Source organism: Marmota marmota, unplaced genomic scaffold, assembly GCF_001458135.2.
Source record: "Marmota marmota marmota unplaced genomic scaffold, marMar, whole genome shotgun sequence".
NCBI lineage: Eukaryota > Metazoa > Chordata > Mammalia > Rodentia > Sciuridae > Marmota > Marmota marmota.
The window spans coordinates 22,150,625-22,163,098 of NW_026000068.1; the positions used below are offsets into that span (position 1 = coordinate 22,150,625).

The 12,474-nt window shown below is 35.3% G+C and overlaps 1 protein-coding gene across 4 annotated transcripts in view; it reads right to left on the bottom strand.

Annotated features, from left to right (window-relative positions):
• Erich3 (glutamate rich 3) overlaps positions 1–12,474 on the bottom strand; it is a 102,964-nt gene that overhangs the window by 26,695 nt on the left and 63,795 nt on the right. For all 4 annotated transcript variants that reach the window (XM_048814080.1, XM_048814081.1, XM_048814082.1 and 1 more), the window contains 2 exons: positions 8,503–8,783; positions 3,307–3,540 (listed from right to left, as the gene is read on the bottom strand). In XM_048814080.1, the coding sequence (XP_048670037.1) occupies positions 3,307–3,540; positions 8,503–8,783 (515 nt within the window). The remainder of the gene's footprint in view (positions 1–3,306; positions 3,541–8,502; positions 8,784–12,474) is intronic.

Consider the following 12,474-nt stretch of genomic DNA (forward strand, 5'->3'; position numbering starts at 1 on the left):
CAGCCTGGGCAATTGTTTGCCCTCTGGGAACAGGTGCAGGCAGGTTCAAATGAAACACATCCAAATACTAACAGCAAGATTCTTAATCATGTCAATAAAACGGATGTGCTGGTGTCTGAGTTTCAGTGGTCACAATATGCCTCTTACACTTTTGAAGATGAAATGCTGTCTTGCTTTTCAACAGAGTGGAGGAATCTATCATGTCATCATTTTAAATACATGCTAGTTATTTGCTGAATGAAATCTCTAATTCTGATACTTCACAGGCTAAAAGACATGTTTTTGAATAACGCAAAGGTAGATTATCAAAATAAAGGGATGGAAAGTAAGTGAACCTGGTGGTGAAGGAATGAGACAGCAATAAGCAATGAGATTTTATTTCAGAATAATGGTGTTTTCATGTAGATGCCCAGGATGCAAAAGGACCTTTTAAAAGGATAGTTTGATGACATCAATATCAAAACAACAAAAGAAAACAGCTGACCAACTTAATTTTTGACCATTAAATTTTCCAAGCTTTGTGAACTGGCTATATTCTTATAGCTTTTTTATTGCATACCTATTTAAACATTCTATATTCTGTATCTATACAATGCTGCTAAATATATTTTTTTGGAAATTCCAATAATAATTATATAGCATAAATGTACCTAGACATCATGGTATTAACCAAACACCATAGAACTGTGTTATTTTTTATATTTATATAAATAACAAGAATAACACACAGTCCTGGCTTTCCTAGTGTAAATAATTTACGTATTATTAATGTGTACAAATAATTTGAAGGACAACATTTAACACAGATTGAATCAATGAATGTAAAATGAACCACTGAAGAGAGCTTCATAAAACAAAAAACTCTGTGGAGGCTGCTAAAGTGGGCAGAGTAATGGAAGAGGAGAGGGATGAGCTAGAACTTAGCAAAAAGCCTCAGAGTAAACACAGAACTCAGTCTAGGGGGGAGAAAGACAAATGTGGGTGAAATTACAAGTTGCCCATTTTTATTTCCTCTTTTTAGAAACAAAGTAAGACAAACAAAAGTTGTAGATAAGATAAAGGGCTCAACATAAATGCTTTAAGGAAACAAAAATCCTCCTATTGGAGCGACTTACTTTAATTTTAGGCAAGGGGATATTTTCTGATTTTGAAGAAATGCGATTTTCTCCAAATTTTAGACTCTGAAGTTGGGTAATATTTGCATACTGTTTCCACTACTTTCTGGCTATGTGACCTTGGGAATTACTTAATTTACCATTTCAAAGTTTATTTATTTATAAAATGGAGATTAAAAGAAAAAAGTGTTTTTCCAAATTATTTGAAGTAAATTAAATGTCATATAAAACATTTAGTAAAAGGCTTAGCACATAGTAAGTCTTAATAAACAGCAAGCTATTATGTGATTTATTACATTATCAATTTGATGCCTTTTGAAATACTGCTAACATCCTTCTCTGTTTGAACACACACACACACACACACACACACACAAATTATGCTGTCTTAGAAGAATCCATTCAATACCCCCAAACAACATGATTACATAGCTCAAAACTAATCCCTAGGTGACTGATATTCAGAGTTCCAGAATCTTCATGAAACCAACAACTTGAAAATCTCCCACCATTATTGTAGAAATAAAAAATTAAGAGTCTTTTATGTTTTAAATCAGATATATTTACATGCAAACACATTTTCAATCCTTTTCCAGGTTCAAGTCACTTGTGTAATTGCTTTAAAATTATTGACTCAGGTGATATCACTTTTCTATTGACTTCTTTAACCTTCTCTATGCCTATAGGCACATAAACTTAATTCCAAAATTCACATTCAAAATGAGAAAATATATATATATATATATATATATATATATATATATATATATATATATATGAAGCATATCTAATCTAAGAAACATAAAACATAGGTATTAAGAGAAATTATATAGAGAAGGCCTGATTGAAAACATTAAAATATATTTTAGTGTCTAACCATTAATCTTAAGTAGTTAATAAAAATGAGTGAAAATCTTGTTTTCAAATTTACTAGTAGTTAACTTCATCCTAATTTTTTTGAATTGTTTTACTTTTTACCTTGGCTATAAGGAAGTTCAGGATTAGATTTTTATTGCAAACATAGTCATAGTTCCATCTCAGCTTCCTAGCAAAATTATTTCTGTTTTACTCTAAATGATTTCTATTTTATTATTATTATTATTATCATTGTCATTATTATTGCCTTGCACACTTGTGCATAAAATTTTAGAATTGTTTGAATTATTTTTTGAAGACGGTGCAATTGCAAACTATTTGCTTTGTGATTACTTGATTACTTACTCCCTGCTCATATTATCCTAAAGTGTTCCATAAATTTAAAATTATGGGATTTAATACAGGAAAAAAATTTTGAGGGGTAAAAAGAATGGAAAAAATGGACAGCCACTCAAAACATAATTGTAATGTGACATTGTTCTCTAGTCAGAAGCAAATTACAAAAACATACAAATACGTAAATATAAGAGAGGTTTATTGCTATTGCTGGGAAATGCTCAATATGTACCAAGAAAGATATTTGATTAACTAGAAACCACAGAGCCTTGGCCAAATCCTCTTATAGGACAAAGCAGAAAAAAATGTATTTCTTCTTGTATTGAACAGAATTTGGTGAATTAAGATATTTTAAAATGTCTTAAAAATGTATGTATGCCTCGGGTAATGAAAGTTTCTCTTGCTACCTGAATACTGTATTTTCTCTGTGAACATTTGGAGTCATTTTATGGTTAAAGATTATAAGGAGACCACAAACTCTTCCATGAGGTTAATATGCTTGTATTCTGTGCTTAAGGTAAGTTAAGTAAAAGAAAAAAAATGAGGGAAAAAATAGAAAGAACTAAAGGTACAAATTTTCAGCTTTTCCTTTTACGGAGCAAGAGCTACATGTCATTTTTCAAAAGGCACAAAATGGTGTGCATGCATGTGTGTGTGTATGTGTGTTTGTGTGTGTGTGTGTGTGTGTAAGAGAAAATTGTGATAAAAATTATATAGTTTCTTTCTGAGTAAATTGAAGATGTATCACAAGCTTTGACAAAAAACCTATTGAAAAATTCCATCAAACTAAGGAAAGAGGATTAAGGAACACATCTGAAATTTGGATACCTATGGGAGGTTGATTGTCCAGCATCCTGTTGTTATGTAACATGGTCTAAACATCTGCTTAAAGAAAGATTATCTTATTAAATATCAGGGAGAGAAAAGCAGTAACACACTGACTTAGCAGCCCAAGCCAACGATAAGCCAAACAACTCGCCTTGTTTATTCTCTTCCGATTCACTCTCAGAGCATCCATCATCCTCATCTTTCACATTGTCATCAGCATCTGGTGCCTTCAATGACAAGATTTCACTCTCCTCAGGGCCTAAATTATCTTTTTCATCCTCTGAGGGTGACTTTGATATTCCATTCATTTGATCACCAGCCTGTCCTTCTTCATTAGCTTTCTCATCTTGTTTCTCCTCATCTATTTCAAAATCTTCTTCATATTCTGAAAAAAAAAAAAAAATCTCCACTGTGAGAATGAAGATAGAGTCCCTGATACTTAACCTATTTCACTTTAATGAGAACTTTGACTCCATTATCTCCTCTTCTGGGGGCCTTCCTTTGCTGCTTCTTTTTCACACAATTAGCGAACATGGAAAAGTAACAGGAAGTGATCGAAGACAGCAATCAGTTATGTACCCGAGAGCACAAAAGAAATGAGGCCCCAAATGACAAGACTGAAACCTAATAAAAGTTCATTTACAAATGAACATCATCATCTACAATGACCGAAAGGGAATGAGAGGAACTTGAGATAAGACAATAAATGAGAAGTAAATTAAAAATGAAGAGAACAGTATTATAATAATGAAAGTTAATTTGGAGACCCAATGAGGTCATATTTCATATGAAGAATGTTCAAAATATTTGGATATCAAGTTAATGAACAGTGACGTGGAAAATTTCAATTAATAAGTTCAAAGGCTCTGAGAAGTAACGCTATGAATAGTACATCCTTTGAGAACCAAATGGACATTAAGAAAAGCATTGTGAAGGATTCTATACCTAGGTGAGAGTGAAATCATGTATATTATTCATCACTACAATAAATGAAATAGTCACATTCCAAGTATAAAAATTCTTACAAAATAAACTATTCTTGTCACAGTCACAAATTTGCTTCATTCCCAACAGAGGTGCAACAAATCTGTAGCAGGAAAAGGAAATTGTCATATCAGATAAACTCCAGAAGTCCCTCGTGGTTATAATTTTTCACCTTTCATATTTAATTGTTTCCCTTTTTCTTTCACCAAAAAAAACCCTAAAAATCTTGAAGTGACAACATGCCAAAGATAGAGAGCAGAAGGATCTCATGCAGAACCAATTAAGCAAATAAATAATTATCCTTAACATAAAAATTACAGGGAAAATAAAGACTTCTCAATTTTGTGAGTTTTAGTTATTAGATATTCTGGCTTCTCTTCCAGTGGTGGGGCCTCTTGGGTAATTTACTTGAGAGCTGTCCACCCTGCTGCAATAAAAGAAACTTAATTTAGAAATAGATGCCCTATGCATATAAAGAAAGCTCTGTTAATGTGGAGAACAAATGTGGGAGATATAAGAAGGCAAAATGAAATAAAAATCTATAATGAAGAATGCAAAAAAAAGAGAATTCACAAAAATACTTTCATGAAAAATATTTAATATGTTTAAACAAGAAATGTGAACTTCAGTAAAACAAAGTTATAAAATAAGCCACAGCTGGAGCTGTGGCTCAGTGGTGGAGCGCTCACCTGGCCTGTTCAGGGGCGCTGGGTTCGATCCTCAGCACCACATAAAAATAAATAAAACAAAGGTTAAAATAATCTTTTTAAACAAGCAAGAAGATGAAGAATTTGGTTCATAATTCATGACACTAACAGGAAATACTAATAAAACTTTTATATTTTGATTCAAGAATTGCTGGCCAGGTTAAAGGATAGTCATCTCTTGGCTCAGGTAACTAACAATCAATAAGCTGTCACTGAGAATGTCCTATGAAGACAAGAATAAAACTGCAAGATTAAAACCATACAATAAGACAATGCTGCCATTAAGAAACCTCCAATTTTTGATGAGAAAATAAAAGTAGACACACAAGAGATATCGAATTTGTTTTATACTAGCTTTTATATAGAGTCCTCAGTAACGTTTCAATACTACTGGGCTCGGTAACTGTGGATTTTTATATAGGACTCATGGTCAATTATTTGAGGTTGTGCCGAGTACAGTAGTTCCTCCCTCTAATGAGGTTTCATTTTTTGTGGTTTTAGTCATCTGTGATCAAATGCAGCATGAAAATATTATATAGAAAATTCTAGAAGTTAAACAATTACTAAATTTTAAATAATTAGAATATATGTTCAGAATTATTCTATTTTATTATTACTTTAATCACTGTGCCTAATTTATAAACTATTATTATAGGAAAAAAACATAATATAGATAGGTTTCAGAACTATCCATGGTTTCAGACATCTGCAGAACATCTTGGAACATACCTCCCACTGATGAGTGGGGATAGAATGGAATCAAAGAAAGGCCATTGGTCATTTTAGGGAACTGCAGAAGAGTTCAAAAGTGGAGGGATTAAGCTGAATGGCAGAACACATACATATATCATTTTAAAGATATTTGCCCCGATCACAAGATAAGCAGGGGGCCAGACAGGACATGAGTGGCTGCTCCAATGCCATCCATCATATTGCATAGTGGTAAAATGTGAGGGGTTTGGAGTCAGGCAGTCACGTATCTAACACTAAGAGCATTCCATAGTTATATGATCTTAAACAATTTGTTTGACATCTTTAAGCTTTAATATCTTCATAATGTGGTCAGTACAATGAATAAATAGAATGAATAAATAGAATTAAAAGCAATAATCTTTTACACAGTGCCATGAACTGAAGGTGCCTAATAAACATCAGAGACTAGTAGTAACAGTGATTGTGACTTTTTAGTGGAGGGAACTGATCATAGGGCAAGAGAAATCATATGCAAAATGTACTCCCTGGACAGCAGTATGTTTTAGAGGAGGCACCTGATTAAAATCAGATCAGTACAAGTGTACACAATTAGGACATAATTACAGTTACATTATTAAAATAGAGCATAACATTGAAGGAACGTGTAGTAAACCATAAGATTGGTCCCTGTATCCTCTTTTGCAGAAGCTTCTGTGTTTTCTTTCAGAATATAAAATGAAAGGCTGCCTGGCTTTGTTCTACCCCTACTATCATCATGTCTAAATATCAGCCTTCTGTGAGTCACAAGCCACCTTTGGGTTACCAAATCATGGTTTCAGTATAAAAGACTAGTGGGATGCTTTTTGGCATTCTTCCTTTTTTTTTCATAATTTTTTCTGCTCCTTCATCTCCTTTTCCTTCTTCTAGAGAATTTAACTAGCTTATTGTTTCCCATCCCAAGTAAAGAGGACTTGAGTTAAAACCAGGTCAACATCAATGCAGCCACCACCTCCTTCATGAACCTCTACTCAAGCTTCTTGCAGCTCCTACCTACATCAGTGGCTGCTCTGCAGAGTCAAAGCCCAGCTGGGTTTCTTTGTCGTTGTTGTTATTATTTTGTTTTGTTTTAATGTCTATTTAAACTCTATTAACTAGCCAACACAGAAAAGGGACCTTGGGGAAAGCTCTATCTTAGGCATAAAGTATATGTCTCATAGTTCTAGCCATGTTGGTTTAAAAAAAAAAAAAGAATGAAGAAATTGAAAGCCTTTTTTTTCTATTCAACATGGTTTTAATAAACCTCCATGTCACTAAAGTTAAAACAAGTGAAAACACATCCTCATGTGTTAATGTCTTTGCAATTGATGCTGCTACCAATATTTTAAATTCTCAGTTCAAGATAAGGATAAAAACTAGGCAGGATCATGGAGAGAGGTGAACTGGGTAAAAGTATTGTGAGTGAAATCTCTCTTAGGAAAAGCACCTTATTTCAGTAATAAGCAAACATGAAGTCCAGTGCTAAAATAGATCTGTGGTTTTTCTCTCATATTTCTGAACTCTTGGGCAGCAACAAGATGAGATGAGGAAGAAAATACCTGGGATGCCGGCCCTTCCACAAGCCAACCCAATCTGTAGTCATTGTTCCTCTAATCTAGGCTTTGTCTCCTTGGTATAAAAGGGACACTCAGCCACTCTCCCTTTCTGATTCTTTAAATCCACAACCATCTGGAATCTAGGAGAGCTTTTATAGAAGATTGCACATGGTTTGAATTTCTAAGCTTTAGAACTGGACAAATCTCTAATGAATCTTAGTTCCACTTTCTTACTAGTGTCTGACTCTCCAATTTCAGCCTGTAAAATTCAGGGAATAGTTATACCTACTACATATATTATAATTTGGATCTTTTAATGTCTGCCCAAAGGCTCATATGTCCAAAGCATATTCCCAATACAACAAGCTCCAGAGGTGGGGCTTTTAGGCAATGATTAGATCCTGGGGCTGTAATATCACCAGTGGATGAATCCATTTGATGGATTCATAGTGTGAATAGAATACTGGGTGATAACTATAGGCAAGTAGGGCATGGCTGAAAGAAATAGGTCACTGGGTACATGTCCTTGGGGATAATATCTTGTTCTTGGCTCCTCACCCCGCTCCTTCCTGGTTACCATGAACTAAGTAGCTTTCCTCAACCACACCCTTCTACCCTGATTTCTGGCTCATTTCAGACCCAGAGAAATGGAGTTGGTTGGCCACGGACAGAACCTCTGAAACTGTGACCCCAAATAAACTTTTTGTACACTGTTGTTTTGGGGTTTTGTTGTTTTTGTTTTTTGTGGACAAGTATTTTGTTTACAGCAAGGGAAAACTGACTAATACAATATCAAATAAATATATTTGATGTTGTGTGTGTGTGTGTGTGTGTGTGTAAAACAGAGAGGAGACAGCCAGGGGGCGGGAAAGAGAAAAAAGCAAAAAAAAAAAAAAAAAAAAAAAAAGCAGACAGCCTCCAGACCCATGAACCTATGACAACTGCTTTTAGTGATGGAATACTCTTCAGCATATAATCATATAGATTATACCTACCTGACACAAAACCATTCATTTTCACTAAAGAAAAGAACATTCAAAACCTAAAGAAATAAGTGAAATTCTATTTGGTTAAAATGATCTGTGCAAAAGTCAATAGGGCCTCTGGCTCCCACAGACAGAAATTCCTCTTCTACTCCCTCATCCTCACAACAGGCACCTTCAACCCTTGGGGTCTGTGTGCACTCCTCCAAGATAGGGGATGCAGGACTCCATACAAAGAAGCAGGGAAGCAGGTTGGAGATTCCTTACAGGACACAGAGCTGCCTAAAGATCTCTATTGAGGAGCAACATTTAATGCATATTTTTGATAAAATTTTAAAATTTTAAGTAATAGCAGCAGCAACAAAACAGCCCTATGATAATTTATTACCATATTTGAAAGTATTTCCTTGGTTGTTTTCCCAATCTTTTTGTCTTTGTTTTCCTTTAAGTTCCATTTCTTCTATAGCAGTTCTCACTTCTCTGACTCCCATATTTATTTCTTGAACTGAACAAGTGGCTGAGAGAGAGGTTTTGTTCACCTCCATCTCATTTCTTCTTGATATCCCATTCTCTCTATCCTTCCTCAGTTCTTCTCTTTTATCAGTGCTTTTCTCTTTCCTAGGTTTCATTGAAGATGGTTTTTTGTCAAGGCCCATTGCAATAATGCACCTATGAAAAATATTAGCATAAAGTGTTTATTAACTTCTATGTGGCAAGGTAGAAACTCAAAACTTTTTAAAGTGCTTATCTCTTATTGTAGTAAGAAATGGTATGAGAAATATTTTTCTACTGTACACAAAATTTAATTAAAAATAAATGATTGATACTAAAATCTTGTCAATGAATACAAATTCTTAACAATCTTACCCACAAAATAAACAACTAATCAACCAAGAACTACAGTGTCAAACCAAAATTTGTACCATAAAATAGATATTTATAATAGTCATGAGTAGAAACTAATATATAATAATAGACAGATAATTAAAGTCTTTCAATGAGACTTATGTAATAAAAGAACATTCAGGTTTATAAATAGGGAAGCTGAGATAAAAATAATCAGAAGATGGCATTCAGTCTTTGATAATTTATTATCCCAATAACACAACAACAAAAGGCATACAAGGTTGACTGTAAATAAGTATGACGGATGTTTTTAAGAAACATACATAGTCACACATCATTGTGTCCTTTAAATAAATAACTCAGGAGTCTGCACACTAATTCTAATAGAACTGACATTATTGTTTTTGAGTGGCCTTTTGAAGCCTGTACTGCAGTCTGCCAGCAATTTTTGATGGCAATAATATTTTGTTCCTCAAAAAGGGCAACAATTTGTGGAAGTCATGAAGTCATGCCAAGTCAAATCTGGTGAACCACCCAGATGATCTGAGTGTGTTATAACATAAAAAAAAAAAAATGTTTTTATTCAGTTGTAACAAAAGTGATGTGAATAAATTATTTTCTATTGATTTTGTCTTTCTAAGTTAGTATTAAAGTTAGTATAAAAATAATAGTTTCAGTACTAATAATCTGTACATTAATAAAATGATGATTATGATAATGATGAATTGTTGAATACACTCTCTGTGCCACACTCTTTACTGGGCACTCTATATATAGTATCTTAAGGGATTCATCACCCACAAACCAATACCAAACAATTGTCACTGTTATGCAAATGGAGAAACTGAAGCTGAAAAGGTTCCATGACTTGCTCAAGGTCATCCAGTAAGATTAGCTGGATGTATGTAGGTATGTAGATGGAATTCTTGCTCAAAACTGTTAGACTCCATCACCTTCCACTGGAGTACAACATAGTGTTCCATGACAGGTGTAGCTGCTAAGATGATCAGTGACACAGACAAATGTCACACAGCTGCGTTTCCACCAGAGAAAGTTCCCACTCTCCACCAGAAACTAACACAATTTGTAGAAGTTTCCACCAATGTCAGGGACTAGAAGGAAATTCTCCTTCAAAGATTAGCCTGACAGCCCCCTGGGAGACATCCTGCCTGGGAGGCATCCTGCAGCTACCTATCTCCCTGAGACATCCTGCGGCCACCTATCTTCCTGAAACCTATCTTCCTGAAACATCCTGCGGTTATCTCACCTTGTGCAGACATCCAGCAACTGCCGATAAGAGAGCTTCCCCATCCCCAGCATATAAATACCCCTGTGTGAACAATAAAAGTTTGCAGCTTGATCAGAACTCTTGTCTTGCTGTCACCTTTCGTGTCTCTTGTCCCTTCATTCCTCCCCATCTAGGTTCGCTGCCCACGTTGATGTGTCCTGCCGGATGGGACACACCAATGCCCGGAGACAGTCCATGACTTGGCATAGGTGTCTGGCAGACATCAGCTTCAATGTTCCTCCTTCTCTAGAACTTCACATGGCCCCCTCTCTCCATGTCACACACTACTGGGGAACTAAGTCTCTTGTAGTGGGCAGGTGAAAAGGCTTCCAAGTACAGTCAAAACTTGTCAGCTCAGGAACAATAGGAGTAATAGTAAAATCTGAAAATTGTCCTCAATCTAAATCAAATCTAATAGCAATTTTTTAAACTGAAGATTTCACTGAAGTCCAGCCACTTTCAGTCTTGAAATAGCACAGGAATTGGTCTTAGTACATTCTCTCAATAAGCAAATGCAAGAACTGAGTTCTATCACTTAACATTTCAACATCTCCCCATGGGTGGGGGGGGGAAGCTAAAAGGATTTGCACTCAAGCTATCATGCTGTAGAAAAATGAAATAAGAAAATAAACTTACCTCACCCATAATAAGCATGATAAATATTTCTGGACTATAATGGTGATGTGCTTAGCACATAGCTTTCCTTGGAATAAAGGTGTCATGCCTCTTCACAAAATATGATTACTAGCATTGCCTTCTGTTCAAGCTGTTCCTCCCTCATTAATGGCAACACCAAGCCCACTTCCTTGGAGCTTCTGATAGGCTGTTACCTTTGGTTATTCTGGGACAATGTAAAAGCTTTGATTCCTCTCTACTGCATGCACAGACTTTTATTGCCCATCTGCTAAGGGGAATTGGACGAACGAAGTGAGTAGCATCTATGCTCCCCTTGTCATGACGACCTATTTGACTTCCGAGTATATCTGAGGTGTCAATTTTGATTACTAAATCTCATTCTGCATTCTCCTTGGTTAGGCAACTCTTCTTCCCAAGTTTCACTCTAGCAATTGAAAATAACTACCGTGCCTCTTCAAACATTTCCCATAATTAAGGGGTGAGCGCAGTAGGTAGAACCTTCACATTTTGGAATTGACCACTGCTAATCTTTTCTTGTTTCCTGAAGACCTTAAGAAGGTAATTTCCAATCATTTCTAGAAATAGAAGTCCCAGTGGTTTTATTTGACCACATCTTTCCTTTATCACATTGTGAAATTTGCAGGACCAGCCCTTTTTAAATGAGTTAAGACTAATTTCATTTTGAATAACCTGGAAGAGATAATATACACTTCTCAAAATAACTAAAAGTATTGTAATGGTGTCTCCAAAAAAAAAAAAAAAGAATATTCAATATAACCGGTGATATCAGTTCTCTTTATAGGTAGTTCTCAACTCTCACTGAAGTTCTATGCATTGGTGCCCCTGGAATAATCGAAGTCATCTCAAATAGGCCAGGGGCCAAATAAACAAGATTTTAGATTTACCCTTCCATTCCTACCCCTTTAAACATGTCTGAATTGACTTCCACCTAATCTGCGACAGGGGGACATCAAACAACACTACTTTGAGCATTTACAGGTTTGATTGGAAGAAATGATTTAGAAATTAACAAATTTCTTTAAGGAATATAAAACAATTATAAAACAATTCCTATAAGAATTGTACAGTTATATTGAGGGTAACAAGCCTTATCCTTTAATGCCATAACCACTTTGATAATATTTGCAAAGGTGGATGAAAGAAGGTAGAGAGGACTTTTTGTGAATCTGAAATCACACAAAGGATTGTACAGAGGCTAGGAGATGTTGAATAGAACAGCAGATGTCATCAGTCAGGTTGTGGTACACACACCTCCTATAAAGTGCTCAGAGCTAAAAATGTACAGATTTGATGGGTACACATCCCAAAGAATGCAATGTGTTTGCACGAGGATGATCATAGCTCATTAGTTTTCCTGGAAGTTAAATAGAGATGTGTTAAACGACTTGCCCCCAAATAAGAAGAGAGCTTAGTGAATTATAACTGGAAGGCAATTCTGTTGGGCCCTAAGTACACTTGGGCACCGCAATTTTGCTCTAGGCCATTCAATTCTCCTGCTCTCTGGATGATCTTTTTCAGACCTGTTCCCTCTCCTAAAATTTCCAACCCCTCCTCCTCAACTTCAGCTAA